This window comes from Sarcophilus harrisii, chromosome 2 (assembly GCF_902635505.1).
Source record: "Sarcophilus harrisii chromosome 2, mSarHar1.11, whole genome shotgun sequence".
Classification (NCBI taxonomy): Eukaryota; Metazoa; Chordata; class Mammalia; order Dasyuromorphia; family Dasyuridae; genus Sarcophilus; species Sarcophilus harrisii.
In genome coordinates, this window is record NC_045427.1 from 406351027 (window position 1) to 406366636 (window position 15610).

Sequence of the window (15610 nt, forward strand, 5' to 3'; positions counted from 1 at the left end):
GAGGTATCTTTTTCAGCTATATTCAAAATAAATGGAACATAAAATCAGATCCTTAAATCACTAAGTCACAAAGTGTTAAATCAAGATATTAAAAATAATAAAACATAATCAAACTGCTCTCATTTAATATTTTAAGAGACCAAAAATTTTTTCCAATCATTAAGCAAAATGTTATTTTCAAAATATTATTCCTTTATTTCATTCTTTAAATTTTTTCTTTTCCGTATGTTATATATCTCTATATATTATTAGTACCAAACATTGTGTAAGAAAATATTGCAATATTGTATATTGGGATTACAGCAAAAAATTTTTGCTCAAGTGGTATTGGATCAAAGAAGTTTTAAAACAACTGACTTAAAAGCCTACCATTTTCTTTTTATCATAGTGTGATATAAAAGGCACTTCTTATAGCTAGTGATTATGTATGCTTTCAAATGTTCTTGTCTGATCTCATTCCCACTGATAAGTCCTCAGGTTTCTATAGGTGTCCTTGAGAAGTGAGCTCTTTAATGTCAGCAGCTGTAGTTCTACTTGCATACTTGTGCCCAAAACTGAGAATTAAATTGAGAATCAATTTAGTTATTAAGATGGTACAGAGTTGTTACAAATATCCCCCCAAGTCTGTGAGACACTCTCTCATGAGTAGGGCTCAAACCACCCTCTTGTATAATTGTGGCAGATACTTAAATACTTGAAGTAAAAGGGTAACTCATAGCACCTAAGACATGGGAGTTAGTTTCTTCCTTTTATAGGATACTCAAGAAGTTAACCTTAAGTATGGTAAATCTTGGTCCATCTGTATTTGGTTTTCAGTACAAATAATGTTGTCAGTTGATCCGGGGACATATTTAGGACACTGATGGGAAAATGGGAAGTCCAGAATCTTCCAGAATCTTAGAAGCTTGAAAAATCCTCATCTGTTTGGGCTTGGGAGTGAGAGTGGGGTGGTTGGCATGGAGATCTGAAAAAGACTGAAGCTGAAGCCTTCTTTCCCTATTAGAAGGCTCCTTCTCTGGGAAGTTCAGAATCATCACATCCAGAATACCTCCAATTTAGTTCTAACTAGTTTGTTGATTTGTAGAGGAATTTGGGGGATAGAGAAGATAAAATTTCTTCAGTTTATTGGAATATAATTCTCTCCTCATTATAAGTGAACTTTTCCATACTCTGTTTAAGGCCTATAGATTGATCAGTTGGACAGATGTCATCTCTAACTTTAAGTGGAGGAAGGTTGGGTAAACTTAATCACCCTACCCTTACATAGCCTTAGAATTTGTTTTCTTCATTTTATTCTGCTCTATCCTCTAATATGGCAGGGTTCATATTCAGTGTCTACTTTTGACAAGTCACTCAATTTCAGTTTCCTCATCTGAAAAATGGCAAAAATATTTGCCTTCTGTACCCTCTATACCAAAATTGTAAGTACTCTCTATACCAAACAGATAATGCAAATGGAAATTTTTTTTACTTAAAGTTCTATGCAAATATAAAGTATTATTATTATTTACTACATAATGTATAACTTTTGCTTTTATTAAAGCTCTTGGAATATTTTACAGTTCTTTATAATCATAAGTAAAACATACAGAAAAAAAAAATTATTCCCCCTTGAAATTTCCTTCCATTTTAGGAATAAAACCTCATGTTACTTAAATTCCACACTTGCATTTTGTAGAGATATAGCCGATGATCAATTTATTATGTATACTGAAAAAAGTTTTAATGTTTATGAATTTTTACTTTAAATTAGTATAACTTTATTGTAAATTATAATATTTTCCAAAAGTATTCTTACATAATATTTTTGGATGCCAGTGAAAATATTATCAGGTTTCTAACCTTAAAAAATTATTTTCTTTAGCTCCTGTTATTTCTTTACCACCTCAAAATACTCAGAACTTTGTGGGAAATGACATCCTTTTTAGATGTGAAGTTTCAGCTTATCCAATACCATACCTGGAATGGAAGAAAAAAGGGGATAAAATTTTCCTTCCTGGTGATGATGCACATATTTCAATCCAGGTATAGTAAGCGCTAGGCCTTAATATAGTACCATTTATATTTCAGTTGTTCAATAAATACTTGAATTATATTAATTACATTATTATAAAACTTGTTTGGTTCATTATTAAATCATATTTCCACTAGTATTTTAAAATTTGCAAAGTAATCTCTTCATAACAACCCCGTGAAATAATATAAATGTCATACCTCTTTTACAGGTAAGGAATTTGAGATTCAGAAATTAAATGCCTAGGATTGGAGACCAGTTCTTCTGTCTCTAAAATCAACATTCTTTTCAGCATACAACACTAGTTTTTTAAAAATGTTTTCATTTGTAACACAGACCATTCCAAAAGGTAATAAATTACCCAGTAGACTGACCATGCGATAAAGAGGTACATTACATGCTATCATCTCCACTATCATTGTACCTCCAAGTCATTCTCAAGATAGAGCTTTTCTAAGGATAAGGAAAGACTTGGCTAATATAATCATAGGTTCATAGATTTGAAGTTGTAATTATGTTTAGTCTAATTTCATTTTATAGATCAGAAAACTGAGGTCCCATTAAGAAACTTGTCTAAGGTCCCACAGCTGCCAAACAGAGCAGGGATTCAAATCTCTAACTCCAAATCTACTGCTTCACTGAACTTGATTTAGAAGAGGAGACTATAGAAATATTCTAATAATATGGAAAGAATTCCAGACCTAATCTCACATTGGATTTAAAGTTAGTCCCTTGAAGCTTCCTACAGAAATATCTGAAGCTGCCACAATGTCCTGACATATCAGGGAAACTATTGCCTTCTAGTGTTATAAAGGCAGAGAATTGAATAGGCACTTTTGCTGCTTTAGTGGTAGAGTTAACTGGAAGTCATAAATTCAAGATCTTGCCTGAATAAATCCAAGAATAACAAAATCTTCACAAAAAAAACTTGTACTAACTTTCTAAAATCACCACTATAAATGACAAATTTGTGTCATTAGAGGCCTTTTCTAACAGTTTTGGAATTTTTTTAAAAAAGGGAAATGCAATAAGCTTAAATTGTGTAAACACCTGAATCTTAATTTACTTTTTTAGGTTTTTCACTGAATGTCAAGTCACATTTTAAGTCTTGGATCAAAAAAAAAAAAGCCAAGTCAAGGCACATCCTCTTCATCCACACTGCTATCACAGCCTGTATTATTGTCCTAGTTTTTAATATTTTTTTCTGACATTAGCTTCTCCTATCTCCAAACCATCTTTCATATAGCTGCTAACACAATCTTCTTAACATGCAACTATGTTATAGACCCTAATTAAAGAACAGAAACAATAAAAACACAAGTCTCTAATACACCCTATTGCCTATAGCATAAAATACAAACTCCTTAGGCCTAGCTTTTAAGACCCCACACAATGTCTTTAAGCTATCTTTCCATCCTTATATTACTTCCTTTCAGAAATTCAACATTCCAGTCATACAGAGCCCTGAACTCAACATATCATCTTCCACCACTGTGCTTTGCACAGATTGTCATCTTCCTTTAATGCACTCCTTCCTCTTTTCTACATTGCAGTTTTCCTTTCTTACTTCAAGGGTAGGTACCACCTACCCAGTGAAAACTTCTCTTATTCACTCAGTGTTTTCCATTTTTCCCTTCAAATATTCCAAGAACACTTTGAATCTCTTTATTAGTTTCTTCTGTCCTTACCTTATATAAAATGCCTCAGTTTACACATTATATGCCCCCAGTAAAATATAAACTCTTTGAAAACAAATGTTTTTAATTTTGATCTTTATATCATAGTTCTTGGAACAATGAATACACACAGTACCTCTTTTGGTGGACACATTTATATATCAATCTATTTATTCACTAAATCATTAAAAAGTATTTCCTAACAGGTGAGAGGTGGACCTCAGAAATATGGTGTGACAGGATGGCTACAAATTCAAGCAATCAGGAAATCAGATGAAGGTGTTTATATTTGCCATACCAGAAACAAATATGGCACGACTTATGCATCTGCCAGATTAAAAGTTATCAATCCTGGTAAATGACCTTTTAAAGATAATTTTAAAAAGAAGTAATGATATTTGACATCCATGATTTTTTTAAAATCATAAACTATTTTTAACTAATAGTATCAAACTTGGACTTTCTTTTGAAATATTTCTTATACCTTTTCCCCTACCATGGACTTCATTGTAATTTAGGTTCTTATCACTTTGACACTGGATTACTATAATAGTATCTTAACTGACTTCCATATCCAGAAAATACCTCCATCCATACCATATACCACTTCCAGATTCATCTTTCTAAAAACTTCATTTATCATATCACTTTATTGCTCAAACTATCTGGCTCCCAATTACCAAGAGAACTGACAGACTTCAGTGATGTGTCCTTAAATTACATTCAAAGTCCTCTACAATCTAGACCTAATCTACTTTTCTAACATATCTTTCACCTTCTTATATTCCCTATTCTGGATAAACTAATCTTTTCACTGCCTCCTAAAAGATGTACTGTACTATTCACTCTTCATAATATTCCCCCAGGTTGAGATCTCTCTCATCACCTATCCACTTATTAAGCCTTCTTACCAGACCACTCAGTTCTAAAATCATCTCTTTAATGATTTTAGTAAGTACCATAAGCATTCTTATGGTACTTACTTTCTCTGACCTATATTTAGTAATTTATTTCTTTGTGAAAACTTCATATTGCACTGAATTTTTGTCTCATAATTACCTTTCTTAACTAGGTAGTAAATAAAAAAATTCTTGTTTTGTATGTTTTGTTTGATTTTATCCCCCAATATAACACCTGGTCTTGAACAAAGTAGGTACTCAATAAGAATCAAAACCTTGTTTTTATTCATAGACTTTTCTGGTCAAATGGACACAATATTACCTGTTACTTAACAGGGATGGTTTAAGAACCATTTGAAATTCCCTGAATGATTCTAATACAGAAAATAGAACATTAATGTGACAGTGAAAAGTATGAACATCTTTTCTATATCTTAACTTTTATCTTAAATGGAAATAAATTATCTATTGAATGAGAGTCAGGTTTGGAATATACATACCACACTGTTTCCAGTGATGCCAAACTTATTTTCATAATTTACACCCATAATCTACATAGAGATTATTAACATATATTTGTGGATTATGCTTGTAACTGACTCTGGATAGCTGATCATCATTTGAAAATATAAATCTGAATTTTAAGTGTCTACAATCTACTTCTAGTTTATGAAGGTGGGGAATTAAGCCCTATATGACACTAAGAATTCTATCCTCCTGTTGGACGGGCTCTTCTCAACAATGAGATGATTCAGGCCAGTTCCAATGTTCTTGTGATGATGAGAGTCATCCACTCAGAGAGAGGACTGTGGGAACTGAATGTGGATCACAACATAGCATTTTCACTTCTTTTGTTATTGTTTCCTTGAATTTTATTTTCTTTCTTATTTTTTTCTTTTTTGATCTGATTTTTCTTGTGCAGCAAGATAATTGTATAAGTATGTATGCCTATATTGAATTCACATATATTTTTGCCATGTTTAACACATATTGGATTAATTACCATCTATGGGAGGGGTGGGGGAAAGGAGGAAAAATTGGAACACAAGGTTTTGCAAAGGCCAATGTTGAAAAATTATGATTCCATGTTTTGAAAATAAAAAGCTTCAATTAAAAAAAAAAAACCTATCTAATAGGACAATGATTTTAAGCAATATCTGTTACCAATTTTATTATTCACTTATAAAATCTGTTGCCCATATAGGTTCATCATCTAGATCTCAAGTCATAACAAGGAACATAATTAGAAGTCCCAACACAGATTATGGAAACTATTATAATCCTGAGGAAGAATATGAATCCGGAGACTATGAAGAAGAAAACAAATTGATTTGAAAAGTTTGTATTTCTAATCTCTATTATAAACAGTTAGTAAAGAATGTTAGACCTGAAAGACACTTTGGAAATTAAGAATTGGATTATAAGATCTGTGAATATTGAGCAAAAACTTCTCATTTTTAAAAAATGAGAACACAGGGAGAGCAGGAGCTTGCTGAAAGTCACACTGGTTCTTTATGAAAGCCCTGGTACTAGAACACAAGTCTCCTGTCTTCCAAGCCATTTTATTTTCTTCTCTATCATTAGATTTATCTTGGGAATTAGTAAAGTAAAATCTTATGTAAAAACATAAAAAATAATCATTCTAAACCAATGAAAATTTTGAGTCTTTCATGAGAATATGTATTCATGACTCCCTCACTTTGGCATTCTGTGAATTCATTAAACAGCTAAGCATCTCTTTAAGTGACCTTGAAAGCAAGAAAAGTGAAAGTGAATATATTTGCTAAGGCTAAAGGCCTGGTATTTTTAGGCAAAATAAAGTTGGAGGTGGCAACGTTTGCTTAAGGAGATTATAATTTCACATAGGACTTCAATTCAAATTCTACATCTCTCTCAGTACCCATATGATCTTGGGCAAGTGACTTTTCACTGACTCACATACATACATATGTATATACATATGTTCATATTTAACATGAATGCAGACAGTCATATGTCCTCATGCGCAGATTACAACCCTTCTATGTCTTAACAACCTTCATGATTTTGCTGTTATTTAAAAAAAAAAATTTCATTGCCTTGAAGTCAACTTTTTTGATCATGAGCATCTCTGAACTTAAGTGAACTAATAAATTCATGATGTACAAACAGGTCAGGATTCTATACTTTAAAAGATTATTAGGTTGTTAATCTTGCTGTAGCCTACCTTCTCCAATCACAGATTTTAGATTTAAGGGTCACTTCTCCCTCGGTGAGACATTAGGAGAGGACTTTCTCATATTATTCATACTGATTTTTTTTTTTTTTGTAGTTAGCATAGCAGTGTGTAACTTTCCCATAGTTGCAATTAAAATCATTCATGACTTCGTATGAAAGAATTGTTACTTTCCCCTAAATTAATAAATCAATATTTTAATCAATAAATCAATAATTTAATCAATAAACGTCCGTTACAATTTGAAGAGAAGTCATATGTAAACAATGTATGTCATTTAAATGAGTAAATTAAATGATTAAAATTTTTATTGTGTTGGAGGGCAGGCATTATTAACATTCATCCATGTACCTTCTATATTTCAAATTTCAAAACATATTAAGATATGTAAGTGATTGAAAGAATAAGTTCAATTATAATTATGTTCCTGAAGTTGTAAGAGTTCTCCCCAATCTGCCCTCTGCTGGACTCATATATGCATCAGACATAGTGGAATGAACATTTTGCTTTATCTTGCCCAAAATAGAAAATTGTGGGCTTCAGAAACACCTAATTCATTAGCTCTAAATTCTTAGAGTTTGAGAAGGTGCAAAGATGGGAAAAGTTTAGTTAGGTGATAACCGCCATGAACTGGATCAAGCCTTGGATAATCAAGTCTTCGTTAAAATTGTCATTCCATTGATTTCACAAAAGTATTTAATATAACATATATCATAGCAAAATAATTTGTACCCATTTATATTGCCTACAAAATTATTTGAATGATTTAGCTATTTTCTCCCCAATCTCCAATCTCCTATTCAGAGAAGTAAAGTGCCTTGACTAAGGTCACACAGAACCCAAATAAACAAATCCGAACCTCTGAACTTCCCTCCCCCCAAAAGACTTCCGAGTCCAATGAGCCATATGCTTTTGTTTTAAATGGATAGTTGCCAGAAATGAAAATAATTTTGTCATTCCTAAGGGCTCAGAAAGTCCAACCTTTAATTGAGTTTTATAACAAGAATGAATTATTCAAAGTCCTGAAGCATCTTTTCTAATCTCTGTATTAATTTAAACCACTGTAGTGACATAATTCCATATGAAATATGATTAATCGACTAAGATTTTTTAATCAGCTTCACTTTTTGTGGGACAAAAGGGAAAACATTAAAACCTAAAGAAGGTACTCAAATTTTTTAAAAGAGGAAAACACAATAAAACCAAAATCTTCGTTTCTGAGTGCCCTGGAAAGCTCAGTGTTCCATCTCAAGGCGGCCTGGACACTCACATTGGCTCAGGTTTGACAACGCCTGGCATTTAGGACAGGGCAGCATCTTGGACCCCGTCTCGGATTCTAGGTCACGTTGGTCCCTTCGGCTGGGGGATCTTGTTGGGGAGGGGGCAAGTTGTAAGGGAATGGGCTCTGGCAAGGGTAGTCGGCCGATTCTGAAATGGCGGTTGACACTTCCCCGTCCCAGAACTGACTTCAAAGGTTTCTCGTCCAGTCTTAGCCTGATCGAGAACCCCCTTCTTTATACCCTCTGACCGGTGGCCATCCAGATAAGCACGAGGTCAAAGCCTCAGAAGTTTCCCAAGGACATTCATTCCTCTTTCGAAAAAGCAGATGGTTTTAATGATCGGATGATTTTCCTCGACAGGACGACGTCTGCCTTTGTTGCTCCGGATTCTGCCCTTACGGGGGTGGGGGAGAAAGCGGAGTAAGGACAGAAAGCGAGGGGGTTCTGACTGGGGTGAGAGCCGAGAGAGATTTGCTAGCCGTGCATCCCTCTGATTGGCTCCTTTTGTAATCCTGTGGGTTTTACAGGGATGCATTTAGAAGCCCGCTTCTGAGAAAGGGTCCGAGGGCCTCCCCAGCCTGCGGGAGAAGGGGCCAAGGCACAAGTAAGGACGAGCATCCTGAAAGAAACCAGGGGATACCAATCAGGGATAGGCAGGGTGACCGGAAGCCGGGTTAGGGCGGTGGGTCCCAACCACCCACGATCGCAGGCAGCCGGCAGAATCGAGAATCCCAGGCCACCCCCACACTGCACGAGAGCGCCGCCCTGCGGCCGCGGAGGGACTGGTCTGGCCCAAGAGCCCTCGCGGCGGCCCCGCCCCCTCCCGCATTCCCAGCCGGATCCCTCCGGCCCTTTTCCCCAACCTTCACCCCTCGCCCCCTCGCCCCCATTCTGTCTCTGGGTCCCGCCGGAGCCGCCCCAGCCTTCTTCCTTCGCCCCGCCTCCAACCTGCTCTCACAGTCTCGTTCTCTCCGGGGCCGGCTACGCCCCGCCTCCTGCTCCGTGTCCCTCCCCCTGCTCCGTGCCCCGCCTCCGTTTGCTCTCCGGGTCGGGCGGGCGCCGCCTCTCGGGAAGATGGCGCTGCACTTTCAGGTCAGTGCGCGCTCCGTCGCGGCCGCGGGGCTCCGGCCCCCCGGGGGAGGGGAGGTGGCTGGCAACGGCTGGAATCGGGCAGGGACCATCTCCCGTGGGCACAGCTGCAGCCAGGGCCAGGTGTCCCGGCTTTTCCCAAGCCTTTCCTCTCCCGTGGGCTGTGGACTTTCCTTCCTCCCCGCCAGCCCTCCGGGAGGCTCAGTAGCCGTCGTTATCTTCCCCCTCCCCCTCTCGCCATCCCGGCCCCTAACTCTGTCCTGTTCTCCGCCAGCTCCATCCTAGTCCGCCACCGCCGGCGGCTCCCGCCCCTAGGGAGGCGGGGCTGGGCTCTAAACCTTGACCGAGATATGGGGGGGGAGGGGGGGTGTCCTTGTGGCTTAGCTGGGTATGACAGCAGGGGGCGCCATGACAAGAGGCGGGGGTAGGTACCTGCCCGCGCCTCTGACTCCTCTGAAGGAGGGAGAGATATTTTTGTTTCTCTTTAAAGAGAGCGGGGAGAAAAGGAGGGAGACGGGTGTAGAAGGGTCAGTTTGGGTGTGTTGGGCAAAGCCCATAATTTTGGCTTCTGATCCCGTGGGGCTAGGTTCGGATGTCAGCGCTGCCACTTAAGGCGAGCGTGTGACCTCAGAAGAGTCCTGTCACCCACCTGCGCCTCATTTTCCTCATCTTTAAAATAAAGGAGAGGTTGGACTTGGAGGTGGCCCGGCAACCTTCCGGCTTGCAGTTTGTGAGCATAAGAGTCGGTTTCAGTTTCCTTACCTGTACCATGGAGGAACTGAACTCGATCTCCAGCCTCCTTTTTCAGCACTTAGTTTATCGTTGCTTAAGCTCTAAGAACCACAATGGGGATAAGAGTGCTAACCCAATATAATTCTTTTGAGGAAAATGTACCCAAGTACCATTTCATAGAGAAGTATTAAGTCAGAAGAAGTTTAAGCGGAAAACTGGGTTTTAGACAATTGTGTGGACTCTCATGGTCTCAATGTTACAGGGCTTCTATCCAGTGATGAACTCACTTTTAAATTCCAGACCTCCCAAACTCATTATGTCCCAAACTAAACGCAACAGCTTTTCTATTTTCAGACTTCCTCTATCTCTGTCGATGTCATCATTCTCTCAGTTACTCCAGCTCCAAACCTAGGAAGTCTTCACTTCTCCCTCATGGTTTCACCTAACCAATCAATCAGTTTCCAACTTCTGGAGCTTCTTCTTTAGGGACATCTTTAACATCTGTCCCACCCTGGTCATTGTCTCTACTACCGGCTTCATTAAGTATCCCATAAACTTTTCCTGAACTATTGTAATAGCTTCCTAACTGATTTTCTTAAATTGAGTATTTCTTTCCTCCAGTCATCCTGCAGAAATGGATTAATGTTTCTAAAGCATAGTTTGGTCATCTCACCTGCCTACACAAAATTTTCATTGCTTAAAGAATAAAGTTCAAGCATATTAGTGTCACATTCATACTGGATAAATCTGAAGCAGAATTGGTCTTCATGGTTCAGGATCTTTTTCCAGCCACCAATAGTAGACATTGCTAGACATTGGTAATGATGAGAGTAGAAGCTCAATAGAAGGTTGGAGAGATAAAGGTATTTGGGGAGTCAGTAAGAGTACTTAGCATGGAAGTTGACGGGATCAGACATCCCATAGTCAAGATAAATTCACAAGAGTTAAACTGAGTGATCATTAAAGTCAAAGTAGCTTCACTGGGTATAAGTGAAACTGGCAATGGAATGAAGAATTATAAAATTGGAGGTCTTAAAGGTGAAAAATGTCTTGTGATCTTGACAAAGTTCTTGGTATGAGAGACTGAATTTGTTTTTGGCTGAGAGCTGAATTGAAGTGTGGGATTAGAAGCTCAAAATGAGGGTAAAATGAAAATATATATTCAGTAAATTTTGATGGTACCTTACATTTGCATAGCACTTTATTTGTTTAAATTTATTTAAAGAATTATTTTTTGGGTTTTTTCTGAAGGATGACAAAGATGATGAAGAGTCTTGATATCCTACCATGAAAAATGGAAGGAACTGAAGATGATTAGTCTGAAGAACAAAAGACTTGCAGATAGAGGACAGTTTTGATGGTTGTCTTCAAGTACTTGAAGGAATATCTTATGGAAAAGGCATTAGACATGCTTTTTTTCCACTCCCAACCTCTACTCCCAACATATAATATTATGCTCTAGATCAAATATTCTGCATGACTTCGCTTCCTTCCAAGTTACTAGTACCCTTCCCATTATATTTTTGTATTTATTTACATTTATTTACTTTATATTTAGGCCGTAAATTTTACATGTATGCATATATATATAATTTAAGTTTTATGTCCCTTACGATGTAAGCTCCTCCTTGTATGTAAAGATTATTTCATTCTCTGTACTTGTATTCCTGGTGCTTGCTTAGCATAGTTACTGGTACTTGTTAGGTGTTTTTCATTGATTGACTGGTTGATATACCTGGAGCTCTCCAGATGCCATATCTGACACCTTTTCTTTGATTTGATTTTTCCAACTTCTCTGGCTGTTAGAATTTCCACATAGCATTCATTCTACTACTTCATCTATAAAAGCCTTCTCAGATCCCCCTTAATTAATCAATCAATCAATTAACAAGCATTTATTAAACATTTATGGTATTCCAGATATTGCATTCCTCCCTAAACGCTTTAATATATATTTTGTAGTGATATTTTAGCATTTATCACTTTCTATTTTGTAGCATAGTTTTGGTTTTATGTTCATTATTTAGGCTCAGAATGTAAATTTCTTGAGGATAAAGACCTTGTATTATTTACTCACTGGAGACCATGACTTATGAAAATTGATTAGGAAAAAAATCCTGAAAAAAGAAGAGTGGTTGGGGAGAGTAGGAAAATGTGATGGTGGTCTTCAAGTTTTTAAAAGGTTATGTCAAGGAAAGATGAAATTCATAGTAGAATGTTTTCTTGAGGAAATGAACCATTTTCCCTTTTTAAAATGATTTTTGGATTCCTAGCATGTAGCATGCTATACTAAGCACTTAAAATATATTTATTAAATCCACTTGGCCCCAGACAGCCCAATTAGGAGAAGTACCTGAAGGGATTAGGTTTAATATAAGGAAAAAAAATAACAATTTGAGTTGTTTAGAAATGTAAAGGGTCCTTTAAGAGGTGTGGCTAGTGAAAGACAAGCTTACCAAGTATTATCCCTGAAGGTCAGAATTCTTTAGATAGTCCTTTAGGTTCTTTCTGACTCTAAGGATGTGATGGGGGAACAGAACAAGCTATGGGAATGATGGGGGAACAGAACAAGCTATGGGAAAGGATCCCCTAAAGCGCAGGATAGATATTGTTTCCATTTCCCAGATATTGTTTCATCTGACAAAAAGAATGTTTATTTTAAAATTTTAAATATTGTTTATTGATATCTTTCAGGGTTTTTTTTTTTTAACATCATTATAATTTTCCCATATTCTTTCTCTTCTCTCTTCCAAAAGAGCTGATCTTTATCACAAATTATACTTTTAAGGAAAAAAAAGAGGAAAAGATAAATAGTATGCAAAATTAATCTTTACCTCAAAAAAGTTTGAAAATATAAGCAATATTCCAAATCCTGTGAATCTTTCATCTCTGCAAATAGGGGGAGGGGAGTAGAGGGAAGGAGAGTTTCTTATCTCTCTTTTTTGGGGCCATGCATACTTGTTCTTTGTAAATTTTCACCATTCACTTTTTGTTGTTTTGTAGTTGTCCTTTGCATTTGCATTATTTAATCCATTGTACTTACTGCTTACTATACACTGTATAAGATCATGTAAATCCTTACCTGTTTTTCTGTATTTGTCACATTCATCATTTCTTGCCATATATAATGGAACGTTATATTACATTTAGCATAATTTATGTATTCCTCCAGTTGATTGGTATATACTTTGTTTCTATTTCTTTGCTTCCATAAAAAGGACTTCCATAAACATTTTGTTGTAATATGGAGAATTTGAAGAACAGAATCTTTTTTTTTAATCTTTTTTTATTATAACTTTTTATTAACAAAACGTATGCATGGATAATTTTCTAACATTGATCCTTGCAAAAACTTCTGTTCCAACTTTTCCCCTCCTTTCCTCCACCCCCTCCCCTAGATGGTAGGTACTCCCATACATTTAAATATGTTAAAGTATATGTTAAATACAATATATGTATACATATTTATACGGTTGTCTTGCTACACGAGAAAAATCAGATTTAGAAGGTAAAAATAACCTGGGAAGAAAAACAAAAATGCAAACAATAACAGAAAGAGTATAAATGCTATGTTGGGGTCCACACTCGTTTCCCAGTGTTCTTTCGCTGGGTATAGCTGGTTCTATTGGAACTGATTTGGATCCTCTCATTGTTGAAGATAGCCACTTCCATCAGAATTGATCCTCATATTTGTTGTTGAAGTGTATAATGATCTCCTGGTTCAATTCACTCAGCATCAGTTCATGTAAGTCTCTTCAAGCCTCTCTGTATTCATCCTGCTGGTCATTTCTTATAGAACAATAATATTCCATAACATTCCTATGCCACAATTTACTCAGCCATTCTCCAATTGATTGGCATCCATTCAATTTCCAGTTTCTAGTCACTACGAAAAGGGCTACCACAAACATTTTTACACATACAGGTCCTTTTCCTTCCTTTATTATGTCATTGGGATGTAAGCCCAGTAGTAACACTGTTGAATCAAAGAGTATGCACAGTTTGACAAATTTTTGAGCATAGTTCCAAATTGCTCTCCAGAATGGTTGGATCCAGTCACAATTCCACCAACACTGAATTAGTGTCCCAGTTTCCCCACATCCCCTCCAACATTCTTCACTATCTTTTCCTGTCATCTTAGCCAGTCTGAGAGGTGTGTAATGGTGTCTCAGAGTTGTCTTAATTTTCATTTCTCTGACCAATGATGATGTGGAACACCTTTTCATATGGCTAGAAATGGTTTCAATTTCGTCATCTGAAAATTGTTCATATCCTTTGACCATTTATCAATTGGAGAATGGCTTGATTAAAGAATAGATACTTTTAAGGAAACAACTGTCATCTATGTATTTGAAGTGCTGTCACATGGAAGAGATAGACACTTTTATTTTTGCTTAAGTCTAGAAGGAAGGACTAAGATTTTAGGTATTTCTAGAGAGGCAGATCATTTCAATGTAAGCAAAACGTTAATTACTTTCTAATAATTGGAGCTGTCTCAAAGTAGAATGGTGTTTTCCTGGAAGGTAGTGGTTGCTCCCTTACTAAGAATGTTCAAGTGAAGACATGATGATCACTTGTGGTGATACTGTTGAGATTCCTGAGCAATTATAGGCTATGTTAGATGCTGTCTGATGTTCCTTTCCTTTCTGAATTTCTAAGATAGTACTAAAGTAGGAGTGCTGAGGAAGATAGGGAAGGGGGAAGAACTTCAATTCCTTGGTTATTTTGGATATACAGTAGATATTACGTTGATTCTGAAGATCAGAGTGGTAGAGGAAAAGGAAAATCTCCAATTGAAAACTGTATACATAAATGGATAAAGAGGACCAAGAAGAAATGATGTTTTTTTGGGATTGAGGAGTAAACATAAATAGAATGCTCTATTCAGTAAATTAATATAATGCCGGAGAAACTGAGCAAGATAGAGATTAGAGAACAATCTAATAATGTATTTAATGGAGAGATTTACTGGGACCAAATGGATCTATGGTTTGGTGCCAGGGCTGAATGAGACTATCCTCTCAAAGAATCCAGCAGTGAATGTCAGATACAAGATTCTTTTATAGGGTAACAAGAACAATGACATTGTGGAGGAGGTACCTGGATGGGGATGACCTAATGGGGGGAGGCACTTAGGATGACATAATGGGAGGTACTGGAGAGGCTCCTGATATTCTAATGATGTCTAAAATGGATAAAGACTTTTATCCCATCAAACATTAAGAGGAAAGAAGTACAGCATAAGGTCTAAGATTCAAGACTTTTATCCTATCAAACATTAAGAGGGAATGGTTATAACCTGAGGCAGAATAACTGAATAGTTACAATTAGGGAAACTGGGTCAGTCATTAAAAGGGAAGTATGGCACATTAACTCTTTTATAATTTAAAACTGAACTAGTAGAAAGAACTCTGATACAGAAAGCAGAGTGTGGACAGAAGAGATGAGAAAGATCATAAAATCTCAGAAGGAACCTCAAAGATCATTTATTGCAATTAGTGCCGGGACAATAATCCCCACAAGTGATGATTAAACATTGTGATATTGTTAAGAACTGCTGAAAAAGGTGGTTTCCAAGAAACCTGGGAAGTTTTATATGAACTGATACAAAATGAATAATTTTCACAGTAATAGCAAAATTGTAAAGATAATTAACTTTGAAAGACTTAGTATTTCTGATCAATGCGATTGTTTGTTTACCTTAA

General features: G+C 36.6%; 2 protein-coding genes across 2 annotated transcripts in view; both read left to right on the top strand.

Annotated features, from left to right (window-relative positions):
• LOC111718865 (kazal-type serine protease inhibitor domain-containing protein 1-like) overlaps positions 1 to 5987 on the top strand; it is a 28738-nt gene extending 22751 nt beyond the window's left edge. Inside the window, exons 4-6 of the mRNA XM_031949314.1 lie at positions 1834 to 2025; positions 3897 to 4044; positions 5794 to 5987. Of these exons, the coding sequence (XP_031805174.1) occupies positions 1834 to 2025; positions 3897 to 4044; positions 5794 to 5924 (471 nt within the window). The 3' untranslated portion in view covers positions 5925 to 5987. The remainder of the gene's footprint in view (positions 1 to 1833; positions 2026 to 3896; positions 4045 to 5793) is intronic.
• A 3021-nt stretch (positions 5988 to 9008) lies between these two features.
• Positions 9009 to 15610, top strand: part of RANBP17 (RAN binding protein 17) — a 339284-nt gene continuing 332682 nt past the window's right edge. The window contains exon 1 of the mRNA XM_031953652.1: positions 9009 to 9176. Within this exon, the coding sequence (XP_031809512.1) occupies positions 9159 to 9176 (18 nt within the window). The 5' untranslated portion in view covers positions 9009 to 9158. The remainder of the gene's footprint in view (positions 9177 to 15610) is intronic.